This window comes from Narcine bancroftii, chromosome 5 (genome assembly GCF_036971445.1).
Source record: "Narcine bancroftii isolate sNarBan1 chromosome 5, sNarBan1.hap1, whole genome shotgun sequence".
In the NCBI taxonomy this organism is placed as follows: Eukaryota; Metazoa; Chordata; class Chondrichthyes; order Torpediniformes; family Narcinidae; genus Narcine; species Narcine bancroftii.
In genome coordinates this window covers 107,105,214-107,120,320 of record NC_091473.1, presented here as the reverse complement: position 1 = coordinate 107,120,320, position 15,107 = coordinate 107,105,214, and the positions used below count along the sequence as shown (strand labels likewise).

Sequence of the window (15,107 nt, the reverse complement as noted above, 5' to 3'; positions counted from 1 at the left end):
ATCTCCATCGGGCACACAAAACTCAAAACGGTCAACCAGTTTACCTATCTCGGCTGCACCATTTCATCGGATGCAAGGATCGACAACGAGATAGACAACAGACTCGCCAAGGCAAATAGTTCCTTTGGAAGACTACACAAAAGAGTCTGGAAAAACAACCAACTGAAAAACCTCACAAAGATTAGCGTATACAGAGCCATTGTCATACCCACACTGCTGTTCGGCTCCGAATCATGGGTCCTCTACTGGCATCCTAGAACACTTCCACCAGCATTGTCTCCGCTCCATCCTCAACATTCATTGGAGCGACTTCATCACCAACATCGAAGTACTCGAGATGGCAGAGGCCGACAGCATCGAATCCACGCTGCTGAAGATCCAACTGCGCTGGGTAGGTCACGTCTCCAGAATGGCAGACCATCGCCTTCCCAAGATCGTGTTCTATGGCGAGCTCTCCACTGGCCACCAAGACAGAGGTGCAGCAAAGAAGAGGTACAAGGACTGCAGCTAACATGGACATTACCCCTCTATAAATCTTCATCCGAGAAGCCAAGCCAAAGATATTCAATGAACCTGCCTTTACTGCTGTCTGTGGCAATGAATTCCACAGATTCACCACCCTCTGGGTAAAAACATTCCTCCTCATTTCGGTTCTAAATGGTTTGCCTATTATCCTCAAACCATGGCTCCGGATTCTGGACTCCCCCACCATTGGAAACATCCCTTCCGCATCCATTCTGTCCAGTCCTGCCAGAATTTTATATGTCTCTATGAGATCCCCTCTCAATCTCCAGCGACTACAATCCCAAATTGCGCAATCTTTCCTCATAAGTTATTCCTACCATTCCAGGTATCAGCCTGGTGAATCGCCTTTGCACTCCCTCCATTGCAAGAACATTCTTCCTCAGATAAGGCGACCAAAACTGCACACGATACTCCAGGTATGGTCTCACCAAGGCTCTGTACAGCTGCAGTAAGGTATCCTTATTTCTATACTCAAACCCTCTTGATATGAAGGCCAACATACCATTTGCCTTTTTAACCGCCTGCTGTACCTGCATGCTCACCTTCAGTGACTGGTGCACAAGAACCCTTAGGTCTCTCTGCACTTCCCCATCTCCCAATCTATTGCCATTCAAATAGTAATCTCCCCTCTGGTTTGTATTACCAAAGTGAATAACCTCACATTTATCCACATTGTAGTGCATTTGCCATATATCTGCCCAGTCCCCCAATTTATCCAAATCACACTGGAGCTTCCTGACCCCCTCTTTAGTGCACACAACCCCTCCTAGCTTAGTGTCGTCTGCAAATTTGGAGATATTACATCCAATCCCCTCATCTAGATCATTAATGTAAATTATGAACAGCTGGGGTCCCAGTACAGATCCCTGTGGCACCCCACTAGTCACCGCCTGCCACTCAGAAAATGAGCCGTTTATCCCAACTCTCTGTTTTCTATCTGCCAGCCAGTTCTCAATCCACATCGATACCTTGCCCCCAATCCCATGACCCTTGATTTTGCATGCTAGTCGTTTATGTGGGACCTTATCGAAGGCCTTTTGGAAGTCCAGGTACACCACATCCACTGGCTCTCTCCCATCTATTTTACCTGTCACATCTCAAAGAATTCCAATAGATTTGTCAAGCACGATTTACCTTTTGTAAATCCATGTTGACTCCGTCCTATCCCTTCTCTGCTAGTTATATGCTCCGCTATTACATCCTTAATAATGGATTCCATCATTTTGCCCACTACTGATGTAAGGCTCACTGGCCTATAATTCCCCGCTTTTTCTCTACCCCCCTTTTTAAATAGTGGGGTAACATTAGCTACCCTCCAATGCATGGGTACTGATCCTGAGTCTATCGAGTTCTGGAAAATAATTCTTAAAGCATCTGATAGCTGAATGTCCACTTCTTTAAGTACCCTAGGATGTAATTTATCAGGCCCCTGGGATTTATCGGCCTTCAATCCTGTCCTTAGAGATTCTGATTTCTTTCAGCTACTCCCTTACATTAGTCTCTATGTTTCCCAACATCCTTGGGAGGTTATTTGTATCCTCTCTTGTGAAAACAGAACTAAAGTAAGAATTTAATTGGTCTGCCATTTCCTTATTCCCCATTATATATTCCCCTGATTCTGACTGCGAGGGACCTACTCTAGATTTCACCAATCTTTTCCTCTTGACATATCTATAAAAGCTTTTGCAGCTGGTGTTTATGTTTGCCGCAAGCTTACTTTCGGAATTTATTTCTGCCCTCTTGATTAATCCCTTTGTCCTCCTTTGCAGCATCTTGAACTGTTCCCAGTCTTCGGATTTGGTACTTTTTTTGGCCAATTGATATGCTCTCTCTTTGGACCCAATGCTGTCTCTAATTTCCCTTGTTATCCACGGTTGAGTCAACTTTTTTTGGTTTATTTTTATGCCAACTGTACAAACGATTTCTGCAATTCTTCCATTAGATCTGTGAATGCTTTCCATTGTCTATCCACTGTCAACCACTCCCCCCCCCCCCCCCCATAAACACCACCCAATCAATATTACTCAACTCCCATCTCATACCATCATAATTCCCTTTATTTAAATTCAGGACCTTAGTCTTGGTTTTAATTTCTTCACTCTCCATGTCGAGTGAGAATTCAATCATATTGTGATCACTCCTACCCAAAGGCCCTCATACAACAAGATTGCTGATTAGCCCCTTTTCATTGCATGATACCCAGTCTAAAATGGCCTGCTCCCGAGTTGGTTCCTCGACATATTGGTCTAGATAACCGTCCTGTAAACATTCAAGGAATTCCTCCTCCTCAGTACTTTTACTAATTTGGCTAGTCCAATCTATATGTAAATTAAAGTCTCCCGTGATGACCTGTTAAGTTTCTAGTTGCAAGCATTGAATCTGACTGTACAACTTCATGGCTCTTAGTATATAAATTTTTGAGGGGGATAAATAGGATAGATAGCAAAACTTTTTATTATTCCTCATGGTGGGAATATTACTTTCATATTCATGTTAAGGAGCTGAATATTAATTGAAATAGAAAGTATTGCTGGTTTTTACCTTTCATTTCTAAATTAGCTTCATCATCAGAATCAATATTGATAACACGCCTTTGAATACTTAAAATTTCCATCAGCATTGGAAGGTATGAAATTATTCCCAACAACCAAGACACAAAAAAACAATGTACTCTGGCTCAGAACAAAAATAGGAATATTGCCAACATTGAGCAATGGAAGAAATTTCAAGCAAAATGGAGAGCAGAAGGACAAAAGAAGAAATTATCTCTTGTGATCTCAGGATATTTTTTAAAAACCTTTATAATTAGCAAAGTAGTTATAAAATGCAAAACTGCTGTGAAGAAGGAAATGAGTTGCCAAATTGTGAACAGCAAGATTCAATATGCTTTGTGGTGTTAGTTAGAAGACAACTGTGTGTCCCAGAAAAGCACAACAACCCTGCTCATCTTCAAAATAGCGTTCTGCAATCATTCACATCCACTTGAAAGAGCAGAAGGTTGTATCTCTTGCAGTGCAGCATTTCTGTTGTGGTGTCCAAAATCACTTGTTTAGGTCTCTAGAATGAAATGCACATACAACCTTCTGACTAACAGGCTAGAGTGCTACAAAGCAAGTCGTACCTGAATCACGATTGATTTCTCATGCTTTTACATCGAGGTCAAAGCCAAAGTGGCTTATTTAATTTCACTGTATTCAATTTCAACAAAAACTTTTGGCATTAATTATGGTTTAAAAATTGTTAGGAACATTATTTGACAGATTTACGATTCTGGCTGTAGAATTTGATCCTTGTCAATCAAATTGCCATAGAAACATAGAAGATAAGAGCAGGAGTAGGTCATTCGACCCTTCGAGCCTGCTCCGCCATTCAACGAGATCATGGCTGATCTTAAAGTTCAGTACCCCGTCCCCATAAATGTTAAACCTTGTATCTGATATTACATTGGTCTTATTGGCAAATGTGTACAATTTGCACAGATACATGATAAAAATTAATTTCAATTACCTTCAGTTGATCAATTAAAATCTGTAAATAGGCATCAGCTTCAGCCAACTTCTTGTCAAAATCTTGAACAGTTGGAACAAATCCTGTTTCGGTCCCCTATAAAAGTGGTAAAAGTAAGCAATATTCTACTTTAAAGATCTGCAGTATAATTTCTTTCATGTCACATTCTCTTGCACAAGTTGCTCAAGTCTATACAGTACTCAAAACTGGAAATTACATCAGAGTGAATACTGCTGCTTAACATTCACCTTTTTTCTGTGCATTAACAAACAAATTTTATCAATGATTAAAACCAGTTATTTTCCAGGTTTGCAGTTTTTAATATTGTATCTATCAAATTGCTATTTGCTGTTTACTTAATTTATAAAATTAGATATTTGTGCTGGCTCCCAAAAGCACAATCCCAAAAATTCCATTTCCCCTTTCGTTTTCTTTGAACCATGCAACTTCCTCTTTCACATCCCCATCAATCCCAACTTTCCACCTTTGCTTCTTTTTTGGCAATTGCCCATTCTAGGAATGCAACATTCTGTAATGCATAAGTCATCTGTACCCCTTTCTGAAATGTTTATAAATTCCTAATATTGTAACTCTTGAAACACTCTCTAACCAAGAGAAGCTTATTCATCAAGTATACTGTTATGAGCCCAGAGGACCCCAAAACCCAGCAGCAATAGATATTCACCAAGACAAATGGTTACTTAAACAAAAGTTGCTTTTAATTATCTTTAAACATGAAAACAGGATCAAACTTTATCTCATCACTATTAACTTAACTAACCTATCTTAACCCCCTTCTAGTTCTAAGCGCACATGTATGTAATGTGTGTCTAAGTTTAGAAAAGTTCTTTTGAATCACTGTCTAATCTCACTTCTCATTCCTCCAAGTTCACTGGTTGCAGGCAATTCTTACACTGTGCACAGAATTTAACATTTATGAAGTTCACCATGCTTTGGCATTTGAAAGGTAAATGGTTACCGGTCAGGAAGGTTCTTATCAGTTTTGAGAGAGAGATTTGTTGTTCCTGGAAACAAACTGATCCCTTTTAATCAGCCACGTCAGTGCTTGCTGAAGAAACGTGCCCCATCAAGGTTTTACAGATGATAACCTCTTTTTTTCAGGTCAGCACAGAATTCCTTTTTGTTTCCCTTATTTCAAGAGAAATATTAGGCAGCCAGTCCTCTCCTCTTGCATAAACCACAAGGGCTTTGACCAGGCTGAACTAAGCACTCACAACCCATCTTCCAAATGGGGTTTTTCCACAAGCTTTCCAGCTTGTCCTGTTCCAGTCCCAGTTGCTGCTGCTGACTCTAGCACTGCAGAACTGATCGATCTCTTTCTTTCTCTCACACACACACAGAGAAAAAGTTGTTCAACTCTCTCCTTGCAAAAACCACATCAACCTTTAGAACAGCAAACTGCACTCCCAGACAGCCTGCAGCTCCGAACAACTCCTCCAATCTCTTTCATCTGATACTTTTCAAAATAATAATCCATTAGTGAAGTCTCTTGGGCACTCTCCAAAGCTTTTGCAAAGGCCCCCAGGAGCTGCCCTGTCTGGCTTGACCAGAGCTCCAGTATTTTAACTGAGATCTGTTTTGAAATGCTTGTATGTCACATACAACTAAAACATACACATAAAACTAAAGCATACACATACAACTAAAACATACAACATACACACTACACTAAAAAACCTGCCCTAATTTATCTCCCAAAAACATATCTATATACAATACAAACACAACATAATCTGTCACAATACAAAGACTCGTATTGATAATTTTTGGAGGTTAAACATATTAAGGGATATAAGAATCAGATAGAAAAAAAGATTAATCAATTACAATCATTTGAATGCTAGAGCAAGCCTGAAGAATCTATGATCTTCATATGCCTCTATTATCCAAGTTCTTTTGTTAATTTTCAGTTTCTCCAAATAAAAAAAACCGAAAATAAGTAACTCTTCCATCCATTTCCATGATGCAAAAACCAGCACTTAGGAAAAATGTGTGCTTTTTATTAAATTACCACACATCAAATATCATACAAAAGGCTAATTATAACTTTCTCCAAACAAATCAGATTACAGGGAATGTCTCCTGTGTGACTCCTGGAGCAGTTTTCGGCTGAACGTGGCAGTGAAATGTAGGAGCTGTCTGCATAGGAATCAACACACAGAATAGCTTTGGCAGCAGAACACACCAACCCCAAGACTCAGAGGTGTCAAAAATGTCAATATCAATGAATATTTCTGACAAACAAGAGAGGTCACTTGGGACCTGATAAACACAGAAATGTATAGCACAAGAAATGGTCTTTAGATCACCATGTCTGTACCAACAACAAAAAAAGAAAAGCGATGAATATAAAATTGAAGTCAAGAGGTCTAAAGCACATACACAAGCACAGCTAAAAATAATTATAGGAAAGATATCAATAAAATAAGAAGAGTGCAGAGAAAATTATGTTGTCTGGACCAGGAACTGAGTTACAGAGAAAAGTTAAATTTTATACCTTGGAGCATTGAAGGATATGGGGAGATTAGATAGAATTATGAGTAAATGTAGTTAGGCTTTTTTTCACGAAGGATGCCCCCCCCCCCCCCCCCCAAGTTCCTCAACATGGTTATCCAACTGCACGAAAACCAACAAGGTCAGGTCATATACAGCAATGAGCTCTCCGAACCCTTCTCCATTCACAACGGCTTGAAGCAAGGCTGCGTCCTCGCACCAACCCTCTTTTCAATCTTCTTCAGCATGATGCTGAAACAAGCCATGAAAGACCTCAACAATGAAGACGCTGTTTATATCTGGTACCGCACGGATGGCAGTCTCTTCAATCTGAGGCGCCTGCAAGCTCACACCAAGACACAAGAGAAACTTGTCCGTGAACTACTCTTTGCAGACGATGCTGCTTTAGTTGCCCATTCAGAGCCAACTCTCCAGCGCATGACATCCTGTTTTGCGGAAACTGCCAAAATGTTTGGCCTGGAAGTCAGCCTGAAGAAGACTGAGGTCCTCCATCAGCCAGCTCCCCACCATGACTAAGAGTTCCCCCACATCTCCATCGGGCACACAGAACTCAAAATGGTCAACCAGTTTACCTACCTCGGCTGCACCATTTCATCTGATGCAAGGATCGACAAAGAGATAGACAACAGACTCGCCAAGGCAAATAGCGCCTTTGGAAGACTACACAAGAGTTTGGAAAAACAACCACCTGAAGAAACACACAAAGATCAACGTGTACAGAGCCGTTGTCATACCCACGCTCCTGTTCGGCTCCGAATCATGGGTCCTCTACCGGCATCACCTACGGCTCCTAGAACGCTTCCATCAGCGCTGTCTCCGCTCCATCCTCAACATTCATTGGAATGACCTCATCACCAACATCGAAGTACTCGAGCTGGCAGAGTTCGCAAACATCGAATCCATGCTGCTGAAGACCCAACTGCGCTGGGTGGGTCACGTCTCCAGAATGGAGGACCATCGCCTTCCCAAGATCGTGTTCTATGGCGAGCTCTCCACTGGCCACCGAGATAGAGGTGCACCAAAGAAGAGGTACAAGGACTGCCTAAAGAAATCTCTTGGTGCCTGCCACATTGACCACCGCCAGTGGGCTGATATCGCCTCCAATCGTGCATCTTGGCGCCTCACAGTTTGGCGGGCAGCAACCTCCTTTGAAGAAGACCACAGAGCCCACCTCACTGACAAAAGACCCAACACCCAACCCCAATCAACCAATTTTCCCTTGCAACCGCTGCAACCGTGCCTGCCTGTCCTGCATCGGACTTGTCAGTCACCAATGAGCCTGCAGTGGACATACCCCTCCATAAATCTTCGTCCGCGAAGCCAAGCCAAAGAAAGAAAAAAAAGTTGAGATACAAATCAGAGGACATGGGTTAAGGTGAAAGGGGACAAGTTTAGGATGGAACATGGGGAAAATTTCTTCACACAGAGTGGTTGGAGTATGGAACAAGCTGCCAGCTGAAGTGGTGAATGTGGGCTCAATTTTAACATTTAAGAAGAATTTGGACAGGTAAATGGATACAGGTCAGTGGGTCAAGGCAAAAAAAATGGTTCGGCACAGACTAGATGGGCTGAAAGGGCTTGTTTCTGTGCTGAAGTGTCCTTTGGTTCTATGGTTAACATAGCAGCTGATTTCTCCCACTCTTTTGAATGTTAGGGAAGGTTTGTCCTGTCATGCAGGTGCAATGTGAACATAGGGAGCATAGGGAACAGGATTGAATATGCTTTTTTTGGGGTTTAGGGCACACCAGCAGAGAATATCACATCTTGGCAGAGAAACACTAAACACGACTGCTACAAGTACTGGCAATAGAGCAAAAGATCGATTCCGATGTAATTAAAACAGTTTTGACTTAAAAACAAATTGTCTTGAGAGAGGAACTGTTCTTTTTCCCATCACTGACCACCGGCTGGTTCGCTGCAAGCTCAACCTTCACTTCAAGCCAAAGCCCAGGAACAATAAAGCCCCCAGAAAGAGGTTCAATGTTGGAAACCTGCAGTCAGACGAAGCGAGAGGAAACTTCCAGGCAAACCTCAAAGCAAAGCTCGACGATGCAACCCGCCTCACGGACCCGTCCCCTGAAACCCTCTGGGATCAGCTGAAGACTACCATACTGCAATCCACTGAAGAGGTACTGGGCTTCTCCTCCAGGAAAAACAAGGACTGGTTTGACGAAAACAGCCAGGAAATCCAGGAGCTGCTGGCAAAGAAGCGAGCTGCCCACCAGGCTCACCTTACAAAGCCGTCCTGTCCAGAGAAGAAACAAGCCTTCCGTCGCGCATGCAGCCATCTTCAGCGCAAACTCCGGGAGTCCACCAAATGAGTGGTGGACTAGCCTCGCCAAACGAACCCAGCTCAGCGTGGACATTGGCGACTTCAGGGGTTTCTACGAGGCTCTAAAGGCTGTGTACGGCCCCTCACCCCAAGTCCAAAGCCCGCTGCGCAGCTCAGACGGCAAAGTCCTCCTCAGCGACAAGATCTCCATCCTCAACCGATGGTCAGAACACTTCCAATCTCTTTTCAGTGCCAACCGCTCAGTCCAAGATTCCGCCCTGCTCCAGCTCCCTCAACAGCCCCTAAGGCTAGAGCTGGATGAGGTTCCCACCCTGGATGAGACATATAAGGCAATCGAACAACTGAAAAGTGGCAAAGCAGCAGGTATGGATGGAATCCCCCCAGAAGTCTGGAAGGCTGGCGGCAAAACTCTGCATGCCAAACTGCACGAGTTTTTCAAGCTTTGTTGGGACCAAGGTAAACTGCCTCAGGATCTTCGTGATGCCACCATCATCACCCTGTACAAAAACAAAGGCGAGAAATCAGACTGCTCAAACTACAGGGAAATCACGTTGCTCTCCATTGCAGGCAAAATCTTCACTAGGATTCTACTAAATAGAATAATACCTAGTGTCGCCGAGAATATTCTCCCAGAATCACAGTGAGGCTTTCGCGCAAACAGAGGAACTACTGACATGGTCTTTGCCCTCAGACAGCTCCAAGAAAAGTGCAGAGAACAAAACAAAGGACTCTACATCACCTTTGTTGACCTCACCAAAGCCTTCGACACCGTGAGCAGGAAAGGGCTTTGGCAAATACTAGAGCGCATCGGATGTCCCCCAAAGTTCCTCAACATGATTATCCAACTGCACGAAACCAACAAGGTCGGGTCAGATACAGCAATGAGCTCTCTGAACCCTTCTCCATTAACAATGGCGTGAAGCAAGGCTGTGTTCTCGCACCAACCCTCTTTTCAATCTTCTTCAGCATGATGCTGAACCAAGCCATGAAAGACCCCAACAATGAAGATGCTGTTTACATCCGGTACCGCACGGATGGCAGTCTCTTCAATCTGAGGCGCCTGCAAGCTCACACTAAGACACAAGAGAAACTTGTCCGTGAACTACTCTTTGCAGACGATGCCGCTTTAGTTGCCCATTCAGAGCCGCTCTTCAGCGCTTGACGTCCTGCTTTGCGGAAACTGCCAAAATGTTTGGCCTGGAAGTCAGCCTGAAGAAAATTGAGGTCCTCCATCAGCCAGCTCCCCACCATGACTACCAGCCCCCCCACATCTCCATCGGGCACACAAAACTCAAAACGGTCAACCAGTTTACCTATCTCGGCTGCACCATTTCATCAGATGCAAGGATCGACAATGAGATAGACAACAGACTCGCCAAGGCAAATAGCGCCTTTGGAAGACTACACAAAAGAGTCTGGAAAAACAACCAACTGAAAAACCTCACAAAGATAAGCGTATACAGAGCCGTTGTCATACCCACACTCCTGTTCGGCTCCGAATCATGGGTCCTCTACCGGCACCACCTACGGCTCCTAGAACGCCTCCACCAGCGTTGTCTCTGCTCCATCCTCAACATCCATTGGAACGCTTGCATCCCTAACGTCGAAGTACTCGAGATGGCAGAGGTCGACAGCATCGAGTCCACGCTGCTGAAGATCCAGCTGCGCTGGATGGGTCACGTCTCCAGAATGGAGGGCCATCGCCTTCCCAAGATTGTGTTATATGGCGAGCTCTCCACTGGCCACCGTGACAGAGGTGCACCAAAGAAAAGGTACAAGGACTGCCTAAAGAAATCTCTTGGTGCCTGCCACATTGACCACCGCCAGTGTGCTGATATCGTCTCAAACCGTGCATCTTGGTGCCTCACAGTTTGGCGGGCAGCAACCTCCTTTGAAGAAGACCGCAGAGCCCACCTCACTGACAAAAGGCAAAGGAGGAAAAACCCAACACCCAACCCCAACCAACCAATTTTCCCCTGCAACCGCTGCAATCGTGTCTGCCTGTCCCGCATCGGACTTGTCAGCCACAAACGAGCCTGCAGCTGACGTGGACTTTTTACCCCCTCCATAAATCTTCGTCCGCGAAGCCAAGCCAAAGAGAGATATTCACAGCACTCCTCAATAACTCAATACAAGTTGCAATGGCCGATCATACTTTTACATACAAAGTGGGACTTGCATTTTCATCGCATTTTTCAAAAACACAGGGTGGCCTAAAGCATTTTACAATCAAGCAAGCTTTTTGAAAATTTGCCAGTTGTTACATAGAAAAACATGGGGCAAAACTGAAGATACCAAGTTCTATAATTGACAAACCAGATACTAATGAGATAATTTATCTGACTGATGCATATTCAGGGATACAAATAATCCAGAACATAAATTCTCATGAAGACCATAAATGAAATCCACAAAAGTCATCTGCAAGTTAGGTCACATATTACTATGAGAAATCGCTCACAAGATTCAAATAATTTTTTTACAGAACTAAATGAGGCTATTCAAGTTATCATTCCAATGTTGAAGCAGCAGCTACCTTGACTTTGCTCCTATTTCCATTTACACATTTTTCAAATATCTGTTCAGACTGCTTTTAATTCTCCTGTTAATGCTGCATACAATTACTCATTCATGCCCCAAAAATGTTTAAACCAGTTGTTTTCAAACTGCCACCCTAAGCTCACATTCCACTTTAATCAATCCCTATGCCTTAGGTGCTCTTGATTAAGAAAGGGATTACTTAAGGTGGTACATGAGTGGAAAGAAAAGATTTGAAAACCAGTTTTAATTGAAACTGGTTGACTCGTTATGTGTACAGTTTCAATCACGCCAAAGGAAATGGGCCAATGACAATTTTTCTCAAGCAAAATATTTCAGTAACAGTTGAGTCTAGAGCAATGATTCTCAACCTTCCCTTCCCACTCACATCTTCTTTCTTCTTCTTTGGCTTGGCTTCGCGGACGAAAATTTATGGAGGGGGTAAATGTCCACGTCAGCTGCAGGCTCGTTTGTGGCTGACAAGTCCGATGCGGGACAGGCAGACACGGTTGCAGCGGTTGCAGGGGGAAATTGGTTGGTTGGGGTTGGGTGTTGGGTTTTTCCTCCTTTGCCTTTTGTCAGTGAGGTGGGCTCTGCGGTCTTCTTCAAAGGAGGTTGCTGCCCGCCAAACTGTGATGCGTCAAGATGCACGGTTTGAGACGATATCAGCACACTGGCGGTGGCCAATGTGGCAGGCACCAAGAGATTTCTTTAGGCAGTCCTTGTACCTTTTCTTTGGTGCACCTCTGTCACGGTGGCCAGTGGAGAGCTCGCCATATAATACAATCTTGGGAAGGCAATGGTCCTCCATTCTGGAGAAGTGACCACCCAGCGCAGCTGGATCTTCAGCAGCGTGGACTCGATGCTGTCGACCTCTGCCATCTCGAGTACTTCGACGTTAGGGATGAAAGCGCTCCAATGCATGTTGAGGATGGAGCGGAGACAACGCTGGTGGAAGCGTTCTAGGAGCCGTAGGTGGTGCCGGTAGAGGACCCATGATTCGGAGCCGAACAGGAGTGTGGGTATGACAACGGCTCTGTATACGCTTATCTTTGTGAGGTTTTTCAGTTGGTTGTTTTTCCAGACTCTTTTGTGTAGTCTTCCAAAGGCGCTATTTGCCTTGGCGAGTCTGTTGTCTATCTCGTTGTCGATCCTTGCATCTGATGAAATGGTGCAGCCGAGATAGGTAAACTGGTTGACCGTTTTGAGTTTTGTGTGCCCGATGGAGATGTGGGGGCGCTGGTAGTCATGGTGGGGAGCTGGCTGATGGAGGACCTCAGTTTTCTTCAGGCTGACTTCCAGGCCAAACATTTTGGCAGTTTCCGCAAAACAGGACGTTAAGCGCTGAAGAGCGGCTCTGAATGGACAACTAAAGCGGCATCGTCTGCAAAGAGTATTTCCGGACAAGTTTCTCTTGTGTCTTGGTGTGAGCTTGCAGGCGCCTCAGATTGAAGAGACTGCCATCCGTGCGATACCGGATGTAAACAGCGTCTTCATTGTTGAGGTCTTTCATGGCTTGGTTCAGCATCATGCTGAAGAAGATTGAAAAGAGGGTTGGTGCCCCGATCCGGGCGGAGCGTGGGAGACGGCGGCCCCAGTCCGGGCACAGGGAGAGCAGCTGCGGCCCCGGCCCTGGCCCCGGTCCGGGCTGAGGGTAGGCGGCAGCGGCCCCAATCCGGGCAGGAGCAAGGGGGAGGCGGCGGCCCCGGCCTCGGTCGAGTGAGGCAGGCGGAGGCCCCGATCCGGGCAGAAAGTGGGAGGCGGCGGCCCCAGTCCGGGCACAGGGAGAGCAGCGGCGGCCCCGGCCCCGGTCCGGGCTGAGGGTAGGCGGCGGCGGCCTCAATCCGGGCAGGAGCAAGAGGGAGCCGGCGGCCCCGGCCTCGGTCGAGTGAGGCAGGCAGAGGCCCCCACTCACATACCACCTTAAGTAATCCCTTACTAATCACAGAGCACTTATGGTACCTGTATAGGGGTTGCTTAAAGGTGGAATGTGAATTTAGGGGGGCAGTTTGAAAATCATTAAAGAATCCTCCTAACCTCCATATTAACCTTAAAATTTATATTAATTAAATTCTTATCCATTATTAACAGAAATATCTTACATTTTCTCCAAACCCATTATAACTGCTGTATTTTAATTCAATAATTTTTTGAGAACTTTTATACAAACAAAAACACCACCACTATTGTCAAAATTAGGTTTGGTGAATAAAAATCTAGACATCATCATACTGACATCATCCTGTCAGGGTTCGTCAACCTGCTGGTTGACAATCACCTACAGAAATGATAAAAGGGTAACAGGGGGATTTAGAAGCTGAACATGAAACCAATGATACCAGAAAATGGAAGAATTTTAAAATGATAACGTAGATTGGAGAGGGCAGAACCCTCCTTCCAATATGAGGGGGACACATCATGAGGTTCCAAAGCAAAAAGAAACTCATGCCTTTTCTTCTTCCTAAAAACTCAAAGGGAGCTTTGCGATTGGTAGCCTCAGCCAAGAGGATGGGCTCAGTATTTTCTTCACCATATAAATATTAAAGATTGACAAATACTTCCATAACAGGTAATACAATTTTAAGCCACAGATCCCAGTGTATATTGTCTTGTATTTCATCATGTTTAAATGACAACAAGAGAATCTGAACCATTCAACTACTCCAGGTGAACTGACAAGCTATAAATAACTCTGAAGAGCTGGCTTGCCTGCTGAGTGTACTCTTTTTTGGGACTGGGTCAGCAAAGGCATAATGCAAGTGTACAGCATGTCCATATCCAAGACAAAGGTCAGCATTTCTCCTATCTATAAAGAGAATCAGGAATAAGTATAGGCCAGGAATTGACCATCTCAGCTTAAAGTGTAAGCGCAAGATTCATTCCATGATCATTATCAATCAGGTTAAGCCTGCTTTGGAGTTGCTTGTTCACCTACTTCATAACTTTACCAAGATGCACAATCATGTACATCTAGGACAAGGATATTTGCTTTGCTAAAGAGTCATAGCACAAAAACAGGCCCTTTGGTTCATCATGTTGATGTTGACCGTTGCTCTATACTAATCCCATCTGCTCCCATTAAGTCCAATCCTGTTATGTCATACTCATTTAATTGCTTGTCTCAAAAGTTTTTAAACAGCGATATATCTGTCTTTACCGCCTACTCTACCTGTTCCAGAGATCAAAACTTTCCCCCCCCCCAAATCCCTTTAAAATTCCTTATTCTACCTCAAACCTATGCCCTCTTTTTCATACCCCTCTCATGCGAAACAGATTCTGATTACCTACACTATACTTTGCCACTTGTAATTTTATTTACCTCTATTCATTCCCTCAGCATTCTTTACTCCAGGGAAAACAAGCCCAGTCTATTCAATCTCTCCCCATCACTAGAGTTCACTAATCTAGGGAAGGACCCTGGATCGATCACCTCTACAAACACATCCTCCTGACAACAGAAAATGCTCAGAATATCCCAAATATGGCCAAACAACCATTTGGTAAAGTTGCAACATAATATCCTAACTTTTAGTGTGTATCCAGACTCCCCCATATAGGTGAGGCAGCATGGGAGCACTTGATACAGTAAATGACTCCTACAGATCCACAAATGAAATGTTGCTTTATTTGGAAGGACTCTTCGAGGCCACAAGTGGTGGCAAGGAAGGAAGTACAAGTTCAGCAATTCTTGAGTCGTTGCGTGGGTACC

The 15,107-nt window shown here is 44.3% G+C and overlaps 1 protein-coding gene across 15 annotated transcripts in view; it reads right to left on the bottom strand.

The window, feature by feature from the left end:
- osbpl9 (oxysterol binding protein-like 9) overlaps window positions 1–15,107 on the bottom strand; it is a 293,549-nt gene that overhangs the window by 92,064 nt on the left and 186,378 nt on the right. For all 15 annotated transcript variants that reach the window (XM_069938639.1, XM_069938640.1, XM_069938634.1 and 12 more), the window contains one exon: window positions 4,033–4,128. In XM_069938639.1, the coding sequence (XP_069794740.1) occupies window positions 4,033–4,128 (96 nt within the window). The remainder of the gene's footprint in view (window positions 1–4,032; window positions 4,129–15,107) is intronic.